Source organism: Ambystoma mexicanum, chromosome 11, assembly GCF_040938575.1.
Source record: "Ambystoma mexicanum isolate Mex_15411 chromosome 11, UKY_AmexF1_1, whole genome shotgun sequence".
In the NCBI taxonomy this organism is placed as follows: domain Eukaryota; kingdom Metazoa; phylum Chordata; class Amphibia; order Caudata; family Ambystomatidae; genus Ambystoma; species Ambystoma mexicanum.
Genome location: NC_090934.1, coordinates 474,597,470 through 474,611,173, shown reverse-complemented (window position 1 = coordinate 474,611,173; position 13,704 = coordinate 474,597,470). Strand labels below are relative to the sequence as shown.

The 13,704-nt window shown below is 42.1% G+C and overlaps 1 protein-coding gene across 2 annotated transcripts in view; it reads left to right on the top strand.

Annotated features, from left to right (window-relative positions):
- EXT2 (exostosin glycosyltransferase 2) overlaps window positions 1-13,704 on the top strand; it is a 1,411,400-nt gene that overhangs the window by 460,852 nt on the left and 936,844 nt on the right. For both annotated transcript variants that reach the window (XM_069623317.1, XM_069623316.1), the window contains exon 6: window positions 1,426-1,565. In XM_069623317.1, coding sequence (XP_069479418.1) covers window positions 1,426-1,565 — 140 coding nt within the window. The remainder of the gene's footprint in view (window positions 1-1,425; window positions 1,566-13,704) is intronic.

Genomic DNA, 13,704 nt, shown 5'->3' with positions numbered 1-13,704 from the left:
TGCATGTGGTTTTAGGTGAAACACCCTGTATCCTGAACACATAAAATACATTCAAGTACCCAATTATGTATTAACAAATGTAATTTAAATATCAACATTTGTGTGGAAGCACCAGGACCCTTGGAACTGTTTACATATGAGATCTTGAAGAACATGTCTCTCCCTCTTGCTTCCTCATGTGCTGTGTTCAGTCCTAAGGCAGTTTGTGATGCCTTTTTACGTGTGTGTGTGTGTCCCATAGCTCCATAACTATGAGAAATGATTTGCTTCAATGTCACTGTGTCTTTATATGGGGTTTACAAAGTCAAAGGCTTGTGTTGTCCCATCAAAGAGTTTCCTGCCCTGAAAGCAGGCCTTTTAGACCATCGTAGCAAAAGGAGTGCCTTGCCAATTATGTTCAACATTCATTGTTGGGAGTCATGCGTCTTTTAATATTTTTTATTTTTTTTTTCCATGCAATACCCGATGGTGAGTGTACATAGATTCCAGAACCTCATCCCCCTTTACTCTTGTTGTCAGTGTTTTGAGCACTGGTATTTCTGCAGCGTACCTTTTAGACTCTAATGTGCAATGATTGATCACCTGTTCACCAGACTCTTTTCTCAATAAAGCCGAAATCTAGCTGTTCTTTTGTAGGCTAGTAGTGTCCCAACTGGGAATGCATGTAGGCCGAAGCGTAATTCTGGTAATTTCATTGAGTAGGATCAAGGAGACCTTTTAAACAAAACCCGAGAACAATATGGAAGAGAAATTAAGAAAGCAACACCCAATCACCCAAAACAAAGCAAATTCACATTAAATTCAAGATTCACCCCTTAAATGGTAAAATAAATTACACAAAGAGCTTTCAGTTTAAACTTCTATACGGTATCACAATAAGTGATTCTTTTTATGTGCTTAATGAAAACCAAGTACCTTATTTAGTGAACCTTGCATAATGCTTTGAAATGGGGGCTCACCTGTCGTAAAATATTAACTTAAATCTATTCTGAAGCAGTCCATGATCTTCAAAACCATCTTTGTCCTTTCATGTTCCGTTATTTGGTCAATGAATGACATTTGAATTGATATACTTGAGATTAGACTAGGAATCCCTTTTGTTGTTGAAGTTGTGTCTTTTGGTTCATAAAAAGTGCATCCAAAACTGAATAGAATGAAGCTCTTTAGTTGCAGTGGATCGCTTTCAGGGCTCAAGTCGTTAATTGGGTTTCTGATGCCACTCAAGAGTGTTTCCTGTTGTCTGAAGCAGGGTTCTCGCTCAACTGACATTTTTCATATAGTGTTTTTTCATACACTTTTAGCTGCTGACGCTGATTCAGGTTTTTGAATTTTGGTCATGGGGGTGTCCAGGTGGATTTGCTTCTACCTGGGAATCCTTTTATGTTATTCTGTTGCCTGACAACTGTCCTGTGTTCACTCTTGCAGGAAGCTACATTCTGTGTGATGCTGAGAGGTTCCCGGATGGGTCAAGCTGTTCTGAGTGACATCTTGCAGGCTGGCTGTGTCCCAGTAATCCTTGCCGACTCCTATGTCCTTCCGTTTTCAGAGGTTCTTGATTGGAAGAGGTAAGCATTGAGGAATAGCTCTGCTGTGATTGTTTGACAAAGGTTTTGACTGTAGTCCGAAGATTGCTCATTTAAGGTAGGATGTTAATGAGGATGAGCAACCTCAGGATAGGTCATTGCTGTCATGATAGACGGTATTGTAGGTTATGTAAAAGGGGTAAGATGAGAGTGTAGTTGAAAGGATACTAGACTCACTAGTTCAAGCAAGGGCGATACTCTAATTTCTAGAAATCCTACTCTGGTGTGGCATAGCTTGTTATGGGGAGAGAGCCACTGTCTCCATGCTGCCACTTTACCATTTGTTTGTTTGCAATACTCATCCTTAGTGATGGCATGTATCAGTGTCTTACAGGGCCATTAAGTTGGTATCCCTGAATTACTAGTCGTATACCAATGTTGCCAGTGTAGTTATTAGCGCTTCAATCGTGATTTCACAGTACAACTCTGGGATGCGCTGCTCACTGTCTAATGGCGACTCAGAAACAGTGTAGATGATCCTAGGCATTCATGTTCTCTGAGAGCCTTTAGACTGAGCAATAGTGTTATTTGCTTAGGCTTGGTGCTCCCAAACACAATAATTGTGTTTTGTTTTTTTCCTGAGGAATGCTGTTAACCGGCAGAAAGCAGTATAAAAGGAGAGATTGAGTTTGTGACCAATACAAACCCTTTGTGTTTCTGGAAGATTAGTGTTTTTAATGCTACATCTTGGGTTGCATGTAAACACTAGTTTCATGATTTTCCAACTCAGTATGCAAGTTATTAATAATTCCACTGTTAACATATATGAAAGAACTACAACTCTCCTTTAACAAATATATTTTTTGCAGTGCATACCGACATGTCACTTTGAGCAACACATGCTGGTGGATGAAAGTTAAGGGTGACGTGCCTGGAGCATGAGGTTCAGCCAATCTCCAGTCCCTACGAAGCCACCCACAAAAGCCACTGGACATAGCCTTGGCCTAGTGCGGTTCCCACTATACCACAATTGCTAGAATATTTATCCGGGAGGCAAGGTCTATAGTGAATGGAAATCCAAACATCCAAGGTCATAGTTCAGTATCCTGAATGGTTGCGTTGTGAGACTATCCACTCCAGACTCCTGATCACGGTCTATGACCAAAACCTGTAGTGCTAAAAAAGGAGACTATTCCCTTTATACGTGTGATGAGAACATGTTTACAATGCTATAAATTCATGATGTTTGAGAATAATAGATTAATTCAGGAAAGACTACAGAATTAATGGAAATTAGTTCTTTCAAAATGAATTACTTTTCATTGCTTTATTTGGAAATTAAGTGTGCAAATCATCCTATCAGCAATGATAATGAAATTTCGATTGCAAATACATTTTGTGAAAGATGAGCATAATGTAGTCCAATTAAATAACTCCATTGACTAGCAGCTCAGATCCTTTTACTTTAGCTATTCCTGATCTTTTATTGAATGGTTTCAAGATCATAAACGGTTATCCTATCCCGCATTTGACAAGAAATGGTGTTAAAAACCTCTCTTGAGTTGTGTTGTAGTCCACCAGGTTATGGGTTAAGAAGTGGCACTAGGAGAACCTAACCATTATGTTCAAACCAAAGGCCATTGGAAAACCATCTTGTTGAGCATGTGTTATTCCCAATATGTGGCAGACTATCTAGATAAACCTTACATTTGTTTTCAACAGTTGCAAAAACTGACAACCGTTATAAAGGAGCGGCAAGAATAGGCATTTGATTTTTTTTTTTTAATGGGACTAATGCATTCCAAGAGATCACTTTCAACTCAACTATATGATAGAAAATCAAACATGTATTTTATGCCAGTGCATTAAAACTTACTGTTATTACTATATTAAAATTAATGGGTTCATTCAAAGTTGGGAGGTCATGGTAAAACTGTCCGTATTTGCCAAATAATGACAATTTTACCATTCAACCAGTTCGGGGTTGGGGCCAACTAGCACCTGTGGTCAGTTGCGTATTTAAGCTTTCTGTTGCCCTAGACCCAAATAAGTGCATGCACCCGCCCGCCCCAACTTTACTCCACTTCTGCCAGACTCTTTAGCTTCAGCAGATTCCACCCGTCAACAAACTCTGCGTTGTCCAAACTATGCCCCTTCACCCCCATTTTGTCCCCATAATATTATAAGGACTTACTAAAGGTTGCAGGGATTAGACAGTTATTGCTTACTCTCTATTAATTCAAGCCCGTCATCTTCTGTTATGAAGTGTTTTCAGATCTCTGCTGCCCCAAGATTTGGAGAATGGTAAAGGACACATTATTAGTACAACTGTTAACTTAAGTTGTCAATGATTGAAGCTATATTTAAATAGGATTCAAAACTAATTGGCGAACCTTAGAAATTGAAGAAAAATGTTGTTTTGCCTTGATTGTGATCTGTTTTTCTAAATTGTTTCCAAATGTTGTTCATTGCATTGTGCTTTCTTTATTGTGTTTGAGAGTATGGTATGTGTGTTGTATTTATGAAGTGAGGTTGTGGAGGAGAAAAATGAGAGGGTGTGGGAGTAACAATTGAGCTCCAGTGTATGAATAGATGTGGTGTTTTATATACAAATGTGGAGATTATTGTATGTTTAGGATATTTTTGTACTGGAAAATCCTAGAATAAAATTTGAATCTATCATGACATTATATGGTACATTCTTGGTCTAGGATTTAATTTACTATAATTGCTATAGGGTACACAGTATTTTAGTTTGGTATGTCTGATTCCTTCTAGGTTTCCATTGTGCCCTGGAGGGTTGCCCAGAGCAATGTCAGATTAAGATTCATTCTAAACCTTCCAGCCATCACCTCTTTGTTTTTGCTTTGTCACCCCGAGCGGGACGGGTATGCCCAGATGGGGGTCCCGTGCCTGCTGGGCCTAGAGACCCAAGCTACTCCTCACTGATGAGGCCCAACAAGGCTGAACCATGTCTGGGGATGCTTGTGGTCTCGTGCAGAAGGAATGTGGCTTAGTAGTTTGTGCTGAATTTCCCCTTTGGGGTGGGACCAAGCCTGATTTGCATATGGTGTTTCACCATCTGTAATGGCTTGGCAGGCAAAGACCGATAGTCTGCAGGGTTGCCCAGAGCAATGCCAGAGGTTAAGCTTCCTTCTAAACCTTCCAGCCATCACCTCTTTGTTTTTGCTAGCCAGATAGAAGCTTTAGCTCTACCTCTTTTTTTGTTCCAAAGATTTGGAGAAGGCAGTGTGCTCTACAGTTGAGTGCACTAGAGGTAATTGTTACAGCTAATGGTCTGCTTTCGGTTAGGTGCGAAAACAATCTTTTAGAGGAAGCGATAAGTACATAAACTGTCTGCCAACTGCACACAAGTGAGAGAAGGTTGAGGTGAGGAATTTTGGTTTCAATGCTAATATCTGGTTTCTCTCACATTGCCTGCTATCACTCTTTGAGAAGCTCTTAGACTGGTCTTTAATATTAATGCAACTTAACAAAATGTCTACATCCGGTCTTGTCAAATGGTAACGTTTACATATAAAATATATGCAAGTGGTGCAGTCACATTTTATAAAAATGTTGAATAAAAATAACTCAACCACCTTCTCGTGGCTACATCTCTGGTGTTAGCAGGGGGACAAAATACAAGTAAGGCAAGTCACCTGCTGCAGCCGATGTACCTTCAATCCCTTGGGCTGTGACGACATTTCAAATATGGCAAAATCACAAGTGACGTTTGTAAACTCGGCCTGGGCATAAACCCCTCAGTAGAGTAAGTTGGAGAAGGTTCTTGGAATCTTGGCTGTGCATTCTCGCGGTGGAATAATGGATAAGGGCGGCCCTGAACATTCATGTGTGGGAAGCAACAGCATTCCTCGTAGCTGCACAATGCAGGCACCTTTTATAACAAATGAAGTTCTACATACTATTTACATCATTGCTATTTCTGCAATTGTTCAAAATACCGAACTTTCCAAGAGTAAAATTGAGCAATGCATCGGGCTTTCCAGCACAATATTACCTTTGTGTCTGTGCTTTAGGCTATGGGTCTTGCCTGCTTGCGTTTAAGGTAGTCTAAAATGGTTGTGAACTCTGTGGAGCTGGTTGGACCGTACAATAGGAATATTTTGAGGTTTGTGGGTATAGAAATAGATGTCCTGCTGTCGTTTGTAGTACGGTTTCACAGTAAAAGTCCTACCTTGTATTTAAAATATAATTAATGTAAAGATAACTTATAAACCACACCGTTTTGCATTGTGTGACATGCTTTGCAGTTGGTTCTCCTGGTATTACTGAGCATGCAGCAGAATGTCACCAAGGACACATGATAAACCCAGCAGGGATGCCATGTGCCTGCTTAGCACTGAGCAGCTTCTATAAAGATGGCTGAATAGATATCTTTACGGGACACCTTTACAGCTGTGAAACGGTGTATACGTTTGGCACTTTGTTTTTTTTCTCACCCTTTTATGGTTTTGGGTATACTTTCAAAGGTTTCTTGATGCACTTGCACTTTCAGATTTACCGTTTGCCATTTCAACTTCTCTATGATCTATTTCATGCTTGTACCTTTAGGGTGGCCACATACCTCTGAAATGTGGTGGAGTGGAGGGAAAAGTAGTGCTTGCTTCTGAACATCATTTTAGTGCCACCTGTGGGAACTCTGTGCTGCATATAATATTGTAAAATTATGCAGCATTTTTAACCTTTACATTTCTGAAGGGAAAACCATCATTTTCGTGTATTTGAATATAAAAGTGATTGCTTAACACAGTGTATGTGTGTATTGATTAGAAAGAACTTTAAAGATAATGTGAAGTGGCACCAATAAAACCAATGAGGTTTTGACTGGTTTGCATATTAAGGAGCATTTTGGGAAGTTAAGGATGAAGAGGTTTTATCTGTTATATATGTGAGAGTTGTATAACTGAATTTGCATTTGGTACTAGTTTCCTTTTTTAAAAACATTTTTTTAATCACCATAACAATAAAGCTTTTGTAAATATCAAGCATGTATACAGGTTTGGATAGCGGACACAGTGTAATCACTGCTAACAGCTCAAAATTACCTGCAGTGTTGTGAATCAGCCAGACTCGGAGCAACAAAATTGGCTTGATATTTTAAAAATGACAGTAAATTGAAATTAAACTGCAATAAAATGCCGCTCCTCTAGCAATCTGCTGCCGTGGGCCTAGTCAGGCTTGTTGTAACTACGTCTATGCCTGCGGTATTCCATGAGCATACCGCCGGTGGTATTAAAGGTGGAGTTTCAGCATACAGTCTGCCTATTTTTACCTGCACACAAATGGGGATATATTGCAGTTATGTTTTGTCTAAATATATGAGCAGTCAGAATGGTTGCCTGAGAACAGAATTCATTTCTCACAAATGCCACTACAACACGCGTTTCACTTTATCCCTTGAATCACCCCACTCAGCAGACTCAGTACTTAATACATTAATTAAACCATGCCCCTTTCATAAATAGTTGTTCAGTACATCTTTTTGGGGAATTAACATTTTACAGTTGTACACCTGCAACCCTTGCACTCGAGGACTGTTTCTGTATCCCTACAGCCCCTACTGGCACTTGACATCTGATGTCTGCACTTACCCTTGCACTTGCCACCAGCTGGCCACACTTTTATTTATTGTCTTATTTATTTTACTGTTATCCTATGTACTGCACTGCCCCTCCCCTTTCACCCCCACACTTTTCCCCTTCCCCCTCCCCTGCACTTGCACAATCTCAATGTCACCTGGCCTAGTAGGATCGCTGTCTCTCTCCACCTTCTCTTTCCCCTCTCTTGCCTCGTTGCGCCTTGAAACACTTGTGTATAGGCGCGTTATAAATGTCATATCATACATTTGTGCCTCAGAAGACACAGAAAACACTGATTTGGCTGCTAGATGTCAACGTCACACTTTTGCAAGCCGGGCCTCGGGCAATATGCAACTGTGCTGGGGAGAAGGTGAGGCACCTCCCATTGCTTCCAGGTTTAAAGGTAATATTGCTGAAATGTGTTTTACTGCTTTCTCGCAGAGTAGCAGAAGTGAATGTTGCACTGATTGAAACCAAATATTCTGGTTCTCTTCTCTGGGGCACTGTGGGCACAACAAGCATTAAACTGCAGTTTTACAAACTACAAAATCATGGCACCATGAAAAGGTATTTCTCCAATAGAACATACTTAGTATATTGTTACCATATCTTAACTTCAAATGGATTGTGTCCTCCCACGTATTCCTCATTTTATGATATTTCCATATCCAGCTTCAGCTGCTTCAGAAATGTTTTCCAGCAGAAGGTGCTACACGTCGATGCCTGTCGACTTGATGTCCCTGGGAGGCCGCTGTCTCAATGTCTGCGTCATCAATGCTATAAAGCACGCGCAGCGACCGTTGGCTACAGTTCTGTTTTTCTGCAAAAGCGATCGCTTCGGATACGGTGCGCTTTGCTTCCCTATGAGAATCTTCAATAAAAATCTTATAAATGGCATCGTCATCAGCGTCATGAACTCAGAGATCGTGGTTTAAGAAGTGCCAGGCCTGTGGGGCGAAGATGTTCCTTATGGACCTCCATCGGTGTGTTTGTGGTGTCTTGAGTTCCTCTCATGCTACCTTTAACTTTAAGGCCTGACTATCGTTGACGGTGAAAGCCCGGAAAGAGCGAAGACGAAAACTAGCGGCAGTTATGTCTATATTCCAATCGACTCCATCAAAGACAATCTTCTGATGAATCGAGAAATATTTCTCCTCGTCGAAAGAAGACAAAAAGATCAAGATCACGCAGTGGTTTTCACCACTCATCTTTGCAGCATTTGAAGAAAAGGCACCATAGGTTGCTGTCTTCGTCGCTGATGAAATTCCTCCCCAGAACGAGTGAAATGCCATGCCTGATCAGCCTCTCTGGCTGAGTGGGAATATTTCAGAGTAAAAATGATGCAAGTATTTGAGAATGCGGCCGTGACCCCCTCGAAGACTCATAAAAGCCATGCCAAGCCATGCTCCAGGCCCGGGAGGCAAGGAAAAATCTCCTTGAGTGGTCAAAGGATCCCTCGAGTTGAGATAAATCTCCTTCGAGGAAGAAGTCCTCAACGCGATCGGCGCCGAAAGACTCCTCGTCGGGCCATAAAAGGTCCTCGACTCTGCAAGCCTTGAAACCCCCAAGGTTGACTGGGTCGAAAATCTCAGCGCCACCATCGACATCATTGAGCATTATTGAAAAGTCATACACACCACTATCAAGAAAGGATTTTTTTTAAATCATGTTCTTCTATTTATGAGGAGGTAGAACATTCCGCTGATGATTCCCGTCCCTTTGACCTAAAATATGGAACACTTGGGAATCGAGGATTAAAAATCTACAAGAGTCCCTGCAAAATGCAAGTGGACTAGATACGTCCCCAGAATTAGAATTTGGGAGACCTGATCCTACTGACCATGCAGATGGGTCTTGCAGACATTTAATGTCCAGGACGGTGGAATACATGAGGTGTAAAAGACCCACACCAATATATGAGCAAGATGATCTAACCAATATCCTGGATAAAGGACCCCAACAGGATCCTTTTCTTCCCTTTCATGTGGCTCTGCAAAGAGGGGTAAATACTAATTGGGAGACACCAGAGTTAATTCTGGCAGTAAATAAAAAGCTTACATCCAAATACAGGGCGTCCAGTAGTGACCCTAGTTATGTGACAAAACATATGACTCCTCAAAGTTTGGGAGTGCAGGCTGCCATGTCCATCTCAAAACAAAATGCATACCCAACTATTCCCCCCAGACAGAGATGAAAAGCGTTAAAACGCTTTGGCCAAGAAAGTTTTCTCTGCTGGGTGCATGGCCCTAAAGTCGGTGAATTCTACGTGCACCTTATCCAGGTTCACTTACACAATTTGGGAATGTATAGCAACGGCGGCTGAGCATATCCTCGAAGGAGACGAAAGAGACAGATTTTTAAATCTAGTCAAAGATGGGAAGGACGCGATGTGCAAATCCCTCCGGACTGGTCTCAACACTGATGACAGTATTAGCAGGTCAATGGCGGCTAGTACAGTAATGCGCATATTTGCCTGGTTAAGAACGTCCGGTGTTGCTCCAGATGTGCAATCCAGACTTCCTAACATGCCCTTTGACGGCACACATTTATTTGGTAGCAAGGCTGACGAGAACCTGGATAGCTGGAGACGTCCAAAGCACCAGCCAAATCACTTGGTGCTGCTATTAGACAGCCACAAAACTGCCCCACGGGACACCTTGGAGGGGTAGGTCTTTTCGCTTTTACTCCTCAGTTGGAAGGGGGAGAGGTCTGTCGAATCAAAGAGGTAAAAAAAGATGGTGGATGGGGAAGAGGTACTAAGACCGCCAAGGCAGCAGTTACTTTACTATCAGCCACTGCTTCAGCCTCTTCAAAACTTGTCTGAGGCCTTAGTTCACAAGACCCCGGTGAGAAACTCTGAAACTGATCACTGTTTCATTCATAGTACGTGAAGACACCTCAAAGGAGTCTATCACTTTAAAAATCAGGGGGACGCTGTGAGAACGGACGAGCTCCACCCCTCTGCTGCAGTCAAAACCACTTCCGCTCCGCGAAGCGGCTTGATAAGTGGACAGCAGTTAACCGCTAACAATAACAAGATCAGAAACATTGTGCGGCTGGGCTCAAAGCAGTGGAGGAAAATTTCTTCAGCAGCCGACAAACTGTAAGTGTAACAATCTAATCTTTCAGAAATAAGGGCTGCTGGTGCCCGCTGGAAAAGTTTTGTGACCATAAAGTGACACACGGATCCCTGATAAGCTTTGCAGTTCTCTGATCTGCTATTAATGCGATATAAAAGAGCTGTCGAAGTTGGTTTGACCGCCTATTATATCATAATAACGAGATTCTAAACACTAATAACTGGGTGGCTCACTGAACTTTTGTACTTGTTAAGTTAAATAGCCGCCCCTGTGGGAGCAGCTGGGAGACTGCAGGGTTCTTCCCTTTGATCCCAGTGGCGATCCAAAAGCGCTGTAGCGCCGGGCCCAGAGAAAGGTCCCGGCGAAGTGCGTAAGGGTTAATTACCCATTCGCTGATAAAACATTCCGGAAGAAGATCTGAGGGCAGGTGAATTAATTTCAGAGTCGATGGAGAGGGCCCATAGTACATACCAGACCATGGAGGGGGGGAGTAAGCCGTGCTAAGGTACAAGGAGAGGAGTGAATTCAAGATCCAAAACCCAGCGCTACAAAAAGCAGCTGGAGCAAGGGTCTTGCCCTATTGATAAAAGGGTTGAAATTGACGGGGTGCTCAGACAATTTGTTACAAAAGGATCAAGAAAATAATTCTTGTAGCATGCCATTATCACCACCATTGAGTGAGAAGGTGATGCAGCCTTTTGATATGGTTGAGGGTCAAACAATAGTCGCACCAGCCAAATGAGTTGGAGGAACTAACTTGGAAGGGGAATCTGAGAATACATAAACGGACGCTGGAACAATAAATGCAGCAATTAACAAGCCACGGTCCACTGCGAATTGTGTATCAAAAAAGACAATTCAGGCTACTGGAAAATGTATTTGGAAGCTGCCAAGTTTTACCCCAACAACCTTACTCTCCAAACAAAGGTATTTTACTGCAAAACAGATAACAAATCCCCACTGCGTGAGCCCAAAGGAAGGTGCTGAAGATTCTAGTAGACACACAGGAGACTAATTAAACAAATCATCCCTTCTGAATAAAGCTCAAAAGGGTTGTGAACAAAGATCTAGTGCCTTGAGGATGGAATCCGCAAGCCCTAGAAGGGAAGATAAAGGGCACTCAGGGTGCGATGTACGGGGGAAGCAATGAAAAGAAACAAAATATTCAACTCATCAGTGAGTGACTCCCTATGAGAGTTGGAGACATTGTTGTCGGATGAGGACTTACTGATGGACATGGCGGCCACTCAAATTGAAGCCCAGTCCACTAAGAAGCAATCAGTTGACACAGATCTAATAGCGACTCTAACACTAACATTGACCCCTTACATGAAATTGCACAAGTCGCTAAACAAGCAAATTAGGGATCAATCGGCGCTGTTGGCAATGCTCCACTCAAAGATGATATTTATAAAGGGCTTTGTCACAGCCATTCTGAGTAACCTGGACAAAATTACGGAACAACTTACTGGAATATTACACAGCATAATTGATCCAATAATCCAGGATAAAAACAAAAGAGCAGACCAGGACAAATTGATATCTATGGACTTAACACATGGTGAAACTGCGGAGAACAGCGTGTGCTTGGTCCTGCTGGAAAAAGAGTGGTTGGTTAAGGAGGGGGAACAGAAAGATCCAAAGGAAAAGATGCCCCAGGCAATTGAGCCATCGGCTATTGAGAATACCACACACTAGGGGAGTCCAGAAATTCAACCCCAGGAGGGATGCGCAACTGAAATAGAAGAAATAAGAGAAATACTGTCAGCTTTGGCCGAGATCAAAGGTAAAGGAGTGACAGTATTGGACGAGTAGGAGGGCCCAATCAGAATACCTCAAAAGAAGAAATACGAGATATTGTCAAAACTGGGAGAGGGCGTGAAAAAAGTGCAGTCCCCCCAAACAAAACGAGACTTACTCCAAGAAAAATTGCTCAAGAATAAGAAACAGAAAATTGACATAATGACGCCAAAAACGAGACTGTTAGAGGGCTCCAAAAATAAGACTGCTGATTAGAAATATAAGTGCCCTTAGTGGGGGCGGGCTCGCTCCTTAAGGAACCTGCAGCTGAAGCATGACCCTCAGTAGAACTTAGTGTGGTGGACTTGAAAAGTGGATGGAAGGGATGTCTACATACCTTATAACCACCTTAAAGAGGATACAAATACTGAGTATGAGACCGAGGACCTTGCCAATTTTTCAACCTACACCATCACGGAGGATGAATAAAATAGGCCGATAAGTGAACCGATGACCCCGGAAACATCTGGTTCTGACGCCTCACATGATGACCACAGTAGGATGGAAGAAAGTGCTAATGAAGAGGGAGAGCAAATACATGACCTTGAATGGGATTTAAAAAAGAGAACGCCAGTAATGTCAGAAAGAAGCAAAAGGGAAGGGAACTTGGTTACAGATGAGGAATTAGAGGATCAACCAACTAAGTTCTACCCTGTAAAACCATCAAGTAAAGCTAAAATAAAAAATTGCCCGTTTCTGACATTGGAGCAAAAGAGAGTAAGAGCAAAAAGCCCTGCGAGAGATTCAGGGAATCCATCCCGACGGATGTAAAATAGGGGAGAGAAGGCTGGAAGAAATAGGCAAAGGAGAGACTGAAACAAAGACTATACCGTCCATCGATTGCTCTTACAAAGAATATTAATGATAAATGACGAGTTGATCCTAAACATGGCAAACATCCTACATTTAATACTGTATTCCGGCCTTTAAGAGTTTAAAATCTAGTGACTTCCATCTGATAGAATTCCCCGAAGAGGAAAGACTGGACAAAGTCGTAATTTATGTATCTACCCTCGAGAAGAAAAACCTACTGCTGCAAGAGGGAGGGGAGACTATTGGAAATGGGGTTTGCACTGAGACTATTGGAGATGGGGTTTGCGCTATCTAAGTATGACTCTGACTTTGAGCCCAAATAAATTCAAGGGGAGTATGTCGGACAAAATTTCAAAATCGGCAGTAAGCAAAGCAGATCAAACTAGGTCAAAGCCTTTAAAAGGACATTACAAGGAAGACTTGAGAAATCATGGACAAGGGGCTCTTAAGCGACAACTAGAAAATCTAAACCTTCGTATTACATTCGATAATACAGTGAAAGTATAGATCCCAGGATAGGGATGAAAGGGGAGCAACAAAGTGTCTTGGGATTGGCTGGCTGGGGCGCTAGCAGCAGAAGACAACACAGCATAGCACTCAAATTCTGCGACAGACAAGCACTCGGAGGAGCTCCTGGGAGATATCTCGTTGGCATCCTGGAACACGAGAGGCTTCTTTCATCTTTTCAGAAAAGGTGACTTAAATTTTGATGATCACAACATAGTGTGTCTCCAAGAGACATGGCTGCGGGCCCTGCCGTTATTGAATGGATCCTCAGTTTACATAAATCTGGCAACTAAGGGAATAAGTGGCCGTCCAACAGCTGGCCTTCTATTGGTGTTGAAAAACAACAAACTTCAACGTAATTTTTGCAAAATGCCTGTC